Below are 13904 nucleotides of genomic sequence, written 5' to 3'. Positions count from 1 at the left end.
GGATCTTCGTCCCATGCTTTATGACACTCGTCAGTTTACGAAGTTCTATTGAAAAAAATTTTTTAATGTAAACTTTAAAGATTAGTGGTTTTAAAATTAATTCTAAATTTTGAATAAAGCTGAGATCCTTTGACTTTTCCAAAGTGTGTTGCAGTCAAAAATTATATTCAACTGCTGTTAGTTTTTTTTGATAATACTGTTAATAGTTTCAAATACACTGAAGAGCCAAAAAAACTGGTATACCTGCCTAATATCGTGTAGGGTACCCGCGNCAGGTCATAAAACTATGAGAACAAGATGCGTCATTTATCATACTTTCGAAAATTAATCCTAAATTTTTTGAAGGAGATTTTATGTTGTTTTTTATTTTCTGGGGCGAAATTAAATTGTTTTAAGTTAACTGTTAATCAGGTTTGTTTTGATTACATCAGTTCGACCCTAGTAATCAATGGTACACGCACTTCGATCGTCGTCGACGGAGAACCTGATTGGTGAAATATTCCCATGAAAACTCGAATTCGATATTTTTTGTTTGCAGTGCAGTACATGAACCGCATTTCTGAGGGCCTCCATGAATATTACATATAATTTCCTTTTGTGTTTTTCTTTAAGAATTGTCTATTAGAACTGTCAATCAGAATTATGAGTTAACGAAAAAATAAAATAAATCTAAGCTAAAATTTACTAATATACTTATGTTAAATTAATTTAAAAAATTGTTTCATATGTTATAAGTAATTTAAAAACACTTCGTAATCAAACAACATATAAATTTGGTATACAGTTACATCCAGGGGGCCCCTAACAGTTCTGCACCTAGGGCCCCAGCATTTCTAGATTAGGCTCTGAATAGAGCATAAGCAGTAGGCATAAGTATGCATTGTATTTTATTGCGCTTATTTAGATATAGAGATTCCATAGTTTAATATTTTGAACTGGAAGTTATGTTTTCACAACTGAAAATAAAGTATTAATGTAAAGTAAAAAACTAAAATAAAGTATTGACGAACGAAACATCTGCAGGTGGAGCAGAGCAGAACTCTCTATCTATGGAAACACTTTGCATGCTTCCATTAAAAGCCTGTGGTCAGTCATAGCAGACGTAAGTAAATTACTTTCTTTCTTGATTTTCTAAAAATGGATTAAAAACTTTTAAGTTAGGATATTATATGGAACTCAAAAGTGTATAAAACATAGTTCTTAAAGAAAGCGTCATGGAAATGTTAGAAAATATTTTTGACAATTAAATGTGAAAAATGTTATGGAAGGAGAAAATAACATAGATTCAACTGAGAAGGGGAGAGGAAAAAGGGGTAGGTCAAAACATGGAACTAATGTTATCTCCAGATGATGTGCTTAAGCGCTGCGATCGTAAATTTCTGATTGTTGTTGCTGAGCTGTTGACATTTCTTAAGTTTATGAAGTTCAATCGGATATTAATAAGAACAAAAGTAGTAAGGCGGAAGCGTTTAAAAATATTTTTGTGATTTATTATGCAATAATAAAAATATATTTTGATAATCTGTGATTAAACATCAATTATATTTTATATTATGTCAGGTTCTATTAGAGTGATCAAGGTGAGTAAATATTAAACAAGACATCTGTTTAAGGTGTATTTATTTTTTCCTTCCATTTATTGTGTATAAATGAACGAAGGCATGAAAGGATGGCTTTTGCAATATTAGACCTACCAACCCGGAAGTTTTACCCCTTAATATTTTAAGTGGTTAGTGAAGAAACATAAGAAATCAATTGTTTTTATACTTTTTCCAGCACTTATAAACATCTCTGCTCCCTTCTGCTATCTTTTATATAATTCATTTAATCTATATACAATCCATTCAATTACTTAAATATCGTGGTATTGTTATTTAATATCATTTTATTTATAATATTAAATCTTAAAATATGCGACCACTTTAAATATTAGAAATCTGAAACATGCTTGAAGATGACTAAAAAGTATTTATAGTCAAAGGCTGAAACGTTAATGCTATTGAATATTTAATAATTTCTTTTTTATTTATTGGCCCCTATCACTGATTGTACCAAGTTCTGCTAAAAGAAGGAATGAGCGAGGAATTTCTTATAAATTTCTTGAATGTTGTTCAATTAAATATGTCAGACTATTTTGAAAACTATGAACTTGTAAAATATGTGAAACTTGTTTCTAACTATGGTGAAAATTTCATTCCTTTCAAAAGCATTTAATAAATTTCCTTATTTCTAATTTCTCAATTGCTGTATAAAATATGTTATGTTAATTCTGGCTAAAATCATAAAAATATACAGATTAGAAATATAATTGAAGAAAATATAATTGAAGCCATAAAAATGCAATTTTTAACTACTAAATAAGCAATGGAAAGAGTGATAAGTAGTATGTAAAGTTTGTGACCTGTAAATCATGTGCTATAACAAGATAACAGACAATTTTTTTGGAAAACTATTTTTATGAATTATGTTCAGGGTATCCGCGCACCTGGAAAGTCATGAATTTCGGCATTGAACAAAATTTGTCATGAAATGTCATGATTTTAGCTATTTTTTTTTAAAAAATCATTTGAAGTCATGGATTTAGGTCGCCATAAAATCTAATTTTTAAAATGTTATCCCCTCCCCCCAATTTCATGGTGTTTCAAATATCTTAATTTCTAACAAAATCCCCACTGACAGGCGTATTTTATTAAAATATAAAATGTTTTTATCATGTTCTTTAAAAATTATGGTGTTCTTTCAAAAATTGAAAGAAAAAACATTTCTAGGGTGAATTATCTTTTAAACTTAGTGATTTCAGAATTTTTGTTATTATTTTATTTTATTTTATCAATTTCAAATTCTAACTGAAACAAGCCAGTCATTGGCAATTTTTTTTTAATTCTGAAATGAGAACAGAAAAAATCAGAAGTATTTCTTCCAATTCCGAAAGAACAAGAAAAGTAACCCTAGAATATATTGTAATACTGTAGAAAAAAAGTAAAAAATTATTTGCTTTTGTATTTTTTTCAGCTATTTTATTGCTTCAACTCTTTCTTATAAACATGAAGGTGCAGAGTATAACAGTTTTGGTTATACCTATCATTTCAGTTAATGTTGTTATAATGCTTTTCTAAATTTTTTGTTGTGTATTTGTCGAGGAAAATTTTAACTTAGTTAAGTCGTGAAAAATTCTTGGAATTTATCATGGAAAATCATGAAAAGTCATGAATTTGAAAATCTAAAATCTAGCAGATACCCTGTATGTTCAATTTTCAGTGAAGATATTATATTCAATAATTTTTTATTTCAATAGGGCTTGGTAGCTCTTGTAACTGGTGGAGCATCTGGTCTTGGAGAAGCCACTACACGTCGCCTGATTCAGAAAGGAGCATCAGTTGTGATTTGTGACTTACCCACATCAAATGGTCATAAAATTGCTGAAGAATTGGGAGAAAAGTGTGCTTTTGCTGCAATTGATGTAAGTATTAGCTAGTTAAATTTTTTTATACTTTTCATATTCAGGTAATTTATTGCTGATAACAATTACTCTGACCAGACTTGGTTAGGTTGAACCCAATTTTTTTTTCTTCAGAAAAATCTGATTTCAAAAATGGATAACTTTGAAGGGGACAGGCAGTAAATATATAGTTAAGAAAATTAGGATATTGAAAATTAACAGTTATAGTTAAAGGAGTTAACTTATATTGAAGAATAAGCATTTTCCCCGTGGCAGAATCGTGGCGACACGGCGACATTGTCACATAACGTTACTGAGTTTTTACAGAAGGATTTTTCCTTTGGGAAATAAAAATTTTTGCTTTTCTTTTCTGCAGAAATTTTCGAAAGATTTTATCTTTTATTCATAATTATATTCAAAAGATGCCTTTCTCGTGCATCGGAGTGGGAAAAAATTGTAATTTCTTGTAATTTTTCTATTCTCATTGGAGAATAATGTGTGTGTGAAAAATAAAGTATTATGAAGTAAAAAATTTGGTTTTCTTTTCTGTGGAAATTTTCGTTCTAATTTTTCATGCAGTTATTACTACTGATTTCCACAAAGCTTTTAAAATCCAATATTATTTATCACAACTAAATATTGAAATGGAAACACGGATTTAGTAATCCCCTTTTGAAGAGTCCGATTCGCATGATTTCGCTGTCTATCTTTTTAATTGGCAATTACTGCTACAGATTTGACGATTTTTTTTTCAGTTTGATGATGAATTATAAATGTGAAAAAGGAAATAATTAGTGTGTTATTTTTCCGCAAAATGCGAGAATATCGCCCATAATATCAGAATAAAAAAAATCACTTATTGAATTAAAAAAATTATTTTATTTGATCCAATTTTTATTTATTTAATTTAATTTTTTTTGCAGTTATACTTTTTTTGAAGTTTGTATATCTGTTATTGTTAAATATCTTGCAGAAAGATATTAGTATTAGAGAGGTATGTCGCAGGAACTCCGAAAAAATTATGCCACAGGGAGCACTTTCTGAATATTTGTTAAATTTGAGAAAGCAGTAAGACAATTTACTATTATTTCATTGTTGTCTTATCTTGTTGATGATATGAAAAGCCTCTCGTAAATTCTAGTAAATATAGGTCATACACTTATGAATAATATTGAGTTTAAAGATTCAAACCTCTGACAGTCAGGGCAAACAGCATTGAGCAACCGAGGAGTGATGATATTCTTGATTTCTGACCTAATTTTAATGTTCTTTAAAATAAAATGTAAGGTTGGGATGGCCTGATTGGTTGGATGTTGGACTCGTGTTTGTTAGAACATGAGATCAAATCCTGCCAGCGGAAGAATCCCCGTGTATTAAATGGTGACTGGTGCATGTTAAATCTGTTGTGGTCGCCAAGTCCTCAAAGATCCCATAACAAATTGATATATCTTGGGGCACTGAATTGGAGGTAGATCATTCTCTGGTACAGGTCAAAATTGAAATCTTTGGAGGAGTGAAGTATGATTGGTCCTTTCTGTTAAACCGGCTGTGATGTGTGTTTGGCTGAATTGCTATTCTCGGCCATAGATGGCACCACTAAAAAAAAGCATGAAATGCACCTTCTGCTTTAAAAATTCCCTTGATTCCCTGGCAGACTTGTTGATATTGGCAAGTGGCATAAGTAACAACATCAAAATTTAATTACATATTTTGTTTACCACATGTTTGAATGCATCTCCAAAACCCTAGAAAAAAAACCCTGTTCAGTTAGGTTTTTTTTTCCCATGAAAATTCATCACTACTGACAACAGCACATTATCAATTTTATAAGAAAGATCTTTTATCTTTATTTCTTTCGAAGATTTGAAGCTATTGCAAATATGAATAAATTGGTTCGTAATAAAATTTGAGTAAATTTTTTTTGCAGTTGATTTTTTTGGTCATAAAGTAGCATATTTCATCATAATTGGGAACATTACACATTCTTTGTATTGCAATTTTTTATTTCAATTTACTTTATTAACCATTTATTTAAAAAAGAATTTAATAGAAACATGTTAACTGACCTGTGACTGATTTCGCTTGCATTCTATAGCACATAAATGTGACAAAAATGGTAATGGGGATGTGTAAAGAAAGTTTTGAGGGTGTAATTCTTAGAAGATATAAAAATAATATTGACAGTCGAATTATGCTTTTGCTTTTTCTTAAGGAAAGGGTTGGATTAGTTCGAACTAAATTTCTTCATTTCAAATATATTTCTTCTGTTGATTTGAAATTCCTTGTTTTGTCTATAAATAGATAGAACCCTTAAAAATGTGCATAGTAATAGGTAAATGAAAAGATCGAGAATATATAATCTGTTCAACCTCACAGATTATTTTTTCCCAACTTAGAGACTACTTTTTCTCCTCTTTAATTTTTTTAGTTATTGAGAAATCCTTTGAAGTGCAATTTTTTTTTATTTATTTCACATATTGATAATTTAGAATGTGTTATATTATTTTCAATAGGAACTCACCTTTATTAAAAAAAGGCCTCAGAAAGTTGGAAATTCTGAGTCCTTAGGATCAATAATAATTCCCAATGTCTTGTTGAATCACTGAGTGAAAATGTTTAAGGACTAGTAACATCTTTTAGTTACTGGTCCTTTTGCTCTTTCTTAATTTCTACTATTATTGTTACTTATTTATCAACAATCACTGCCTTAAGAAATTGTTTGACATCAATGAATTGTATATTTTTAGGTGACAAAGGAGAGTGATGTTTTGGAAGCTTTAAACATAGCGAAAACCAGATTTCATAAATTAGATGTTGCCGTAAATTGTGCAGGGATAGGTGTTGCTAGTAAAACTTACAACTTTAAAAAAGGTGTTCCACATTCTTTAGAAGATTTTACCAAAGTTATTAGTGTAAGTATTTTTTTTTTTTTACTTTCTGAGAGTAGAAAATACTTTTATTTCAATAATTTTACTGTAATTATATCTAAATAAGATACACGAGAAAATGACGAATGCAGGTCAACATAAAATACTAAGTAACGATTTGAAAATGTATGAAAAGTAATAAAGGCGAAAATAATTGAATTTATAATAGGTATAAAAAGTTGTAATTGAAAAATTATGTACTTATTGCATAAATATTTATGATGCAAAATGAAGATGAATAAACACCTTTATTTATTTAAAATAATCAAAAATTTTGCATTTCTTCAGCTTTCTGCAATCTTTTTAAAATCCACAGCACCAGTTTAAACTTTTTCATCAATTGATGCATGAACGTCAAGCATGTCTTTTGAGGAGTTTTCCCCAAACTGTAACTAATCTTCATTCTCACTTGCGTCATTAGCATGATAGCAAGAGGAGTTACTGTTTTTATCTTCCTCAAAGTAAAATACTGAAAAAATTTTTTTTTTTAATGTCGGTAGAAATTCCTAACAATGTATGCAGGAATCTGCTAGTTTCAAAAAAGACCTAAACAAGTATTCCTAACAATACAAGATAACAACAGTGACGGGACGATTGAAACAAGTTGATACGTACCGGGCAATGAAAGCTGTGGGAACAATAGGTAAAGGTTATACTGTATTTTGTTTAACTGTTAAGAATGGTTTCTTAGTTCTTGTTAAATTATCAACAAAGAAGTTTAAATGTCACCTTTATTGAGAATTTCTATGTTTATGAAATCTTATCACAATTTGTTTTTGTTTGCAGTTACCTTTAAGTGTTTCTCTTATGCCCTTTTCTATGATTGAAGTTTTATTTTAGTTGATGCAATTTAATCTGTACTGTACTGTATATTTTTGTAGATTTTATTACATGGCCATAGAAATTTGACTTACTCATGCTCATCTTAATTATACTCGTAAAAAGATTTTCAAATTCACATGTAAAAATGGTATTAATATTATGAGTATACCACACAATAATTTAAGGAACGTATTTGTTTAGAAATTTTCGATAATTATTTGAGTAATGAGGTAAGATTGGATAAATTTATGTAATATAAACATTTTTTAAAATTGTGTTTTTAATGGTATTTATTTTTATTGACAAGTTCAAGGTATCTCAACAGGGAAATTGTTATTCAAGTGCACTTGCTAATATTTTCTTACATTTTTATGAACAAAAATTTTTACAACATAATTTATTAATTGGGTTTAGATATATTGATGATTTAATTATTTTTGATTGTAATGATTTAGATTTAATTAAAGATATTTATCCTAAAGAACTAAATTTAATAAAGACTAATTCAGATGAAAATTGCGCTTATTGTTTAGATCTTAAAAATTAACCTTCATAACCAAAAAATTTTAATCGGATCATACGATAAAAGAAGAGATTTTAAGTTTAATTTAATAGTTCACATTTTAATTCCAACCTATACTTTAAGACTTTTAAGAATATTTTGATTGGTCAAATTATTAGTTTTAAATTTATTTGTAATAATAAAATAGATTTTCTTCCAGCTGTCGGAAAATTTCTGGATTACATTAGAGAATAATAATTTTCCTTTTAATTACTGTAATTATGATATTTTAATTCAAAATATTTTAAAGATGCTCAAGTAATTCAGCCGATATTGAAGCCTGCATAAATAGGCCTATGCTGTGAAATTTAGGATTTTTTGTTCCTGAAGCATATAGATGGCTGCAATTTTTTAGAAATTTTTACTCATTGAATGTTTTTTTTTTCAATATTTTCAAAAGGGATCAGCACTTGATTTATTTCTAATGTTTTCTTAATGATTTGGCAATTTATATTTCATTTTTCATTTGGTTATTCTAACTGTAACTTTATCTTTATCTTTATTTTTCTTATATGTGGACGTATCATTATTTTGTCTTACTCTCTGAGTATTTTAAAATTGTGTTTGTTATTAATTTTTCTTAACATTTACATTTAAATTTTTCTAATTGCTTTTTCTTATTTGTTTATCCATTATGGGACCTCGGGGCTCGAGCTTTCAATATTGAATAAGTATGTATGTTCTGATAGTGCTTGGAATATAAAAGCATTGTGCACATTTTCTGGGGAAAGGAGACAGCTAGTTTTAAAAACTGTTTTTGAAACCAATTTTCCATTTCTCACTGGACAGCATTTTTTTTTTGTTTGCAATAAATTCTTTTGGAAAATGTTTTTACATTTCTCCAATCTTTGANTTAGTTGATGCAATTTAATCTGTACTGTACTGTTTATTTTTGTAAATTTTATAGCATGGCCATAGAAATTTAACTTACTCATGCTCATCTTAATTATATTCGTAAAAAGATTTTCAAACTCACATGCAAGAATATTATTAATATTATGAGTATACCACACAATATTTTGAGGAATGTATTTGTTTAGAAATTTTCAATAATTATTTGAGTAATGAGGACATTAATAAGGAAGATTGGATAAATTTATGTAATAAAAATTTTTTTGAAAATTATGTTTTTAATGGTATTTATTTTTATTGACAAGTTCAAGGTATCTCAACGGGGAAATTGTTATTCAAGTGCACTTGCTAATATTTTCTTACATTTTTATAAAGAAAAACTTTTACAACTTAATTTATTAATTGGTTATAGATATATTGATGATTTAATTATTTTTGATTGTAATGATTTTGATTTAATTAAAGATATTTATCCTAAGGAACTAAATTGAATAAAGACTAATTCGGATGAAAATTGCACTTATTGTTTAGATCTTGATATTAACCTTCATAACCAAAAAATTTTAATCTGTACATACGATAAAAGAAGAGATTTTAAGTTTAATTTTATTAATTCACATTTTAATTCCAACCTATACTTTAAGATTTTTAAGAATATTTTGATTGGTCAAATTATTAAATTTAAATTTATTTGTAATAATAAAATAGATTTTCTTTCAGGTATCTGAAAATTTCTGGATTACATTAGAGAATAATAATTTTCCTTTTAATTACTGTAATTTATCCTTTTAATTACAGCAAAATTGAAGCCTGCATAAATAGGCCTATGCAGTGAAATATAGGATTTTTTGTTCCTGAAGCATATAGATGACTGCAATTTTTTAGAAATTTTTACTCATTGAATGTTTTTTTGTTTTATTTTTCAATATTTTCAAAAGGGATCAGCACTTGATTTATTTCTAATGTTTTCTTAATGATTTGGCAATTTATATTTTATTATTCATTTGGTTATTCTAACTGTAACTTTATCTTTATTTATTTTTCTTATATGTGGGCGTATCATTATTTTGTCTTACTCTGTGAACTTTAAAATTGTGTTTGTTTGTTATTAATTTTTCTTTGCATTTACATTTAAATTTTTCTAATTGCTTTTTCTTATTTGTTTGTCCATGATGGGACCTCGGGGCATAAGCTTTCATTATTGAGTAAGTATGTATGTTCTGATAGTACTTGGAATATAAAAGCATTGTGCAATTTGCATTGTACGCATTTTCTGGTGAAAATGAGACAGCTAGTTTTAAAAGCTGTTCTTGTAACCAATTTTCCATTTCTCATTGGACAGCATTTTTTTTTTTTTTTTTTGCAATAAATTCATTTGAAAAATGTTTTTACATTTCTCCAACCTATGAACCAACCCTTAGTTGCAGCAAGGTTTTTTTTTTTTAGCCCATTTAAGTAGCTAACTTTTTTGCTTTTTATTTTTGCATTAGTGGCCCGTTAACTGAAGCCTCACTTTCTTGAACATGGGCTTTTATAACTAGTTTTTACTTTACCACTTTTACTTCATTTGCACTTTCCTTCATTTAATTTTGTTTTACTTTTCTTATGAGATCATCACTGTTTTTCTATATTTTTCAAATTAACGTTTGATATATGTATAACTGTGTTGCAACATTGCATTAACTTATTTTTGGTGTTCTGTTATAACAATTTTATATGTTGATCTTCAGTTTTAATGTTAAATTGGTTTGCTTTCTGCTATCCTCAAACTTTATGTAAGCAAGCAGGGCATAAAATATCGACAGGTTCATTAGTGACTTTTTTTTTAAAAGAAAAGAACAGGTTCTATCTGAATACCTAGTGAATATTCTTGGAAACGTGGTAATTATAAACGATGCAGTGATCAGAAAGCGATAATTTTAACATGCAAATGGATAGAGAAAATCCGGACTGAGTGATTTTGATAATAATAAGTGATTTATAACATCACAATTTAAATCCTTTCTTCACACTTTTCATTTGCATTTTATGCTTTGTCTTGTTGTAGGTGAATACGATTGGAACATTTAACGTGACTCGTCTGGCTGTAGGACTGATGTCTAAAAATCAGCCAGATGAAGATGGCCAAAAAGGTGTTATTATCAATACAGCCAGTGTTGCTGCCTATGATGGTCAGCGGGGACAAATAGCTTATTCGGCCAGTAAAGGTGGAATAGTGGGTATGACTCTCCCTTTAGCTAGAGACCTAGAATGTGAAGGCATTCGCTGTTGTACTATTGCTCCAGGTAATTTTTATTACTTTTTTAAAAAAATTTCATAAAATATTTTTGTAAGTTATGAAGAATGTTATTTTTTAAACATGTTGTAGCACTTGCTGCTCAAAATTTGTGAACTATTTGTTATTTTTATACTTTTTTAGAACTTCTGAAAAATTTAATTTTATAATCACTATATTTATTGCACTATTTTTTCATTATTGCACTATTTTTTCAGGTTAATTTTTACAATTTTGGTGAGTTTCTAGTACATTATTATAATTTCTAAATCATTTTAATTTAATAATGCACTTAATAATGCTGATTATTGTTCTTGTTACAAATATATATATATATATATAGATTTTGGTTCAATTTTTTGTGATTTTTTAACCATTTTTTTAGGGTAAGTAGTAGATTTTGTTTCTATTTAGAATCTTCTTGAGATAGAAAAAGAGTTCTTTAATGTTAATCTGTAGAGAATTATCTAAGCACAATTCTCTTACCTATTATTTAAGTAATTAATATTTTGGGACAGATTTTGTTACAACTTTTATTCATTGAAATGTGTTTCTAAAAAAAATACTTACATTCTTAAAATTCATATTTCAGTTACTGTCTATAATGAAACTTATTTCTATTATAAAGTAAAACAAAAATTATTTCAAAATATTTCAGATGATAATGATAAATGCATTTTTTACATATTTGGTTTTATATTGGGATTTGATATTTTCTTCAAAGTACATTGTTAATAGTTTTTTTTTGTTGTTGATAATTTTAAAAGCATTTTTTTTTATTGTATTAACAGCCTGTCCCTTGTTGATAAGTAATTAAATTTAATTCTTATAATTTTCTGTGTCTTTACATGGCAAAAGTAGAATCTCTTTCCTGCTTGCAGAGAATTGTTAAAAATAATTAATTTTGAAGTATGAAATTAAATATTTTTATTGCAATTCTAATTTTGTTACTTATTTTTTGAACATTCTTACCATAGATTTCTGTCTTAAAATTTCAAGTGTTCATTTTTTTAATAAAATAGCAATAAATAATCATTTAACAAGAGGTCAAATATCGATTGCTCATATCTTATTATTAATATTCAGTTTTGTTTAAAAATGAAAATGCAGTATAATTTCGACCTATTATTTTACAAGTGAAATATAGTACTATTCTTCTAAAGGGAAAAGAAAAAACATACTGAAGAGAAATTTTAAATAGTGTGTTTACATTTAAAAATTAATCAGCTTAAAAATTACCCAAAGAAAATTTTTTTTCTCTTAATATCCTTCCTAAAATCTGTGTATATGATCGTTTAAAATAGTATTTCATGTCATTTTTATGTGAAGTTACTGAGAGAAAAAAATTATAAAAATAGTAATAAAATAATTCCAAAGAAAATGTTAAATATTCATTATAGCCAAGCAAAAATTAATTTTTTTTTATATAATCAGCAGATATATTGAAAAAACATTCTGATGCAAAGAAATTGCTATAGTTTTCTACTAAACTGACAGAACCTTACTTTTTGAAACTTATTTTACTATTTTTGTGAGAGAAAAAAATCAAATTTTCAAAGCTTATAGGATAAGTAGGAATGGAAATATAGGGATTCTTGATTATTATTTTAATATCGTTTTATTTTGATCGATTTCATTGTTATCTGTATGATTAATGAATCATAGATTAAGACTGCATACAACATATACATACATCTACAACACCTACAGTAAATATATGCCACAGTTTCAAGTGTTCAGGACATTTTTAGTGATAAACTTTCTGTTTTTGTGTATAACCTAATTTATAGTCTGTGTTTATAACTACAAACGAACTCAAATTGTCGCTTTGAAACTAAACCGTGGTAACTCAAAAAAAAGCAAGTTTCTCAGGAGAACGATTTTTAACTTTTCAGTAACTTCCACCGCAGGTTGACTCGAAGCTATGGCGACTATTGCAAAATAATTTACATTAAAAAAGCCCCGTTTCTTTACATTTTTCAATGAACCAGGCCTGATTCTTGTACCATTTCTAATTTTGTGGTAATTTCGAAGTAAGTTAAGGTACTTTAGAGTTGCAACACTTTTCTCTAAAACTTTTATAAAAAGTGGAGGGTTATTTCAAAATACAACGATGTTCTTCAAAATATCCTCCCAAATATTACATATTTCATTTCAAATTTTGACATACAACAGTGTAGGGAAAAAATCACTCTCCTGAAAAGCTTGCTTTTTTGAGTTACCACGGTTTAGTTTCAAAGTGACGTTATCTCCTCCAAGGTTTTGTTGCAACTGGTACACTGCTACACTATTCCCTGAAACCAAGATGGCGAATCGCGCCAATGTGATAACGATTTATCTGCTCTCTAAATTAATTATATGGAACTATGAAGGTAACACGTTGTTTCTGTAAAAGGGTGATTTTTTTTACACAAAATGGCCCAAACATCTAATTTTTCGATTTTTTTGAGACGAAATGTGTAACACACTAGAGAAAATTGCTCCCAATTATTGACCTTTCTTCTGGAACCCAATCCGTTACTGCTACCCACATTTTATGTAAGCATAGGTATTTTTTATTTATATTTTCAGAAGTTGACACAGATGATTTCTAAATATAAAACTAGCTTCCTGTCCGCTAAGTTTGTGGGAAGCCTATTTCCTACAGCCTTATAAAGGGTTGAACTAAGCATGTAAATGTAAAGATTTTCATTCTTAAAATCAATCCTGGTAAAAAATAAATTCAGTTTTAATTATCTATTATTTTGCTTAAACATATGTCATTTATAGGTTTGTTTGACACGCCTCTGCTAAGGGGTCTTCCGGAAAAAGTACGGCAGGAGTTAGCTAAGGATGTTCCTTTCCCTAAAAGACTTGGTAATCCTGATGAATATGCCCACTTAGTGCAATCTATGATTGAGAATCCAATGTTGAATGGTTGTGTCATTAGATTGGATGGTGCTCTACGCATGCAGCCTTAATGTATACAACTTAGCATTAAACAATGTTTTGAATTAATTTGTAATAAATCAAATATTCTGAGAATGT

At 28.0% G+C, this 13904-nt stretch overlaps 1 protein-coding gene across 2 annotated transcripts; it reads left to right on the top strand.

Moving 5' to 3' along the window:
• The first annotated feature begins 1358 nt into the window (after positions 1-1358).
• On the top strand, positions 1359-13904 carry LOC107443407 (3-hydroxyacyl-CoA dehydrogenase type-2). Of its 2 annotated transcripts, XM_071179620.1 has the most exons (6): positions 1359-1580; positions 3296-3460; positions 6187-6351; positions 10650-10887; positions 11096-11114; positions 13647-13763. In XM_071179620.1, exons 1-5 carry the CDS (start codon positions 1554-1556, stop codon positions 11098-11100), a joined length of 600 nt encoding a protein of 199 aa, XP_071035721.1. In that variant the 5' UTR covers positions 1359-1553; the 3' UTR covers positions 11101-11114; positions 13647-13763. The 2 variants fall into 2 exon arrangements, with proteins under 2 accessions (XP_071035721.1, XP_042900227.1); XM_043044293.2 differs by lacking the exon at positions 11096-11114 and having other exon boundaries at positions 13647-13904.

This window comes from Parasteatoda tepidariorum, chromosome 4, assembly GCF_043381705.1.
Source record: "Parasteatoda tepidariorum isolate YZ-2023 chromosome 4, CAS_Ptep_4.0, whole genome shotgun sequence".
Lineage (NCBI taxonomy): Eukaryota > Metazoa > Arthropoda > Arachnida > Araneae > Theridiidae > Parasteatoda > Parasteatoda tepidariorum.
This window is presented reverse-complemented; position numbering and strand designations above follow the sequence as displayed.

What these genes read in the sequence shown, in the direction of transcription:
- LOC107443407 (XM_043044293.2), top strand. Translation starts at nt 1,554, where the DNA reads ATGTCAGGTTCTATTAGAGTGATCAAG. An exon ending in GTGCTTTTGCTGCAATTGAT is followed by an intron (nt 3,461 to 6,186) that starts GTAAGTATTAGC and finishes GTATATTTTTAG; the next exon opens with GTGACAAAGGAGAGTGATGT. An exon ending in CTGTTGTACTATTGCTCCAG is followed by an intron (nt 10,888 to 13,646) that starts GTAATTTTTATT and finishes TGTCATTTATAG; the next exon opens with GTTTGTTTGACACGCCTCTG.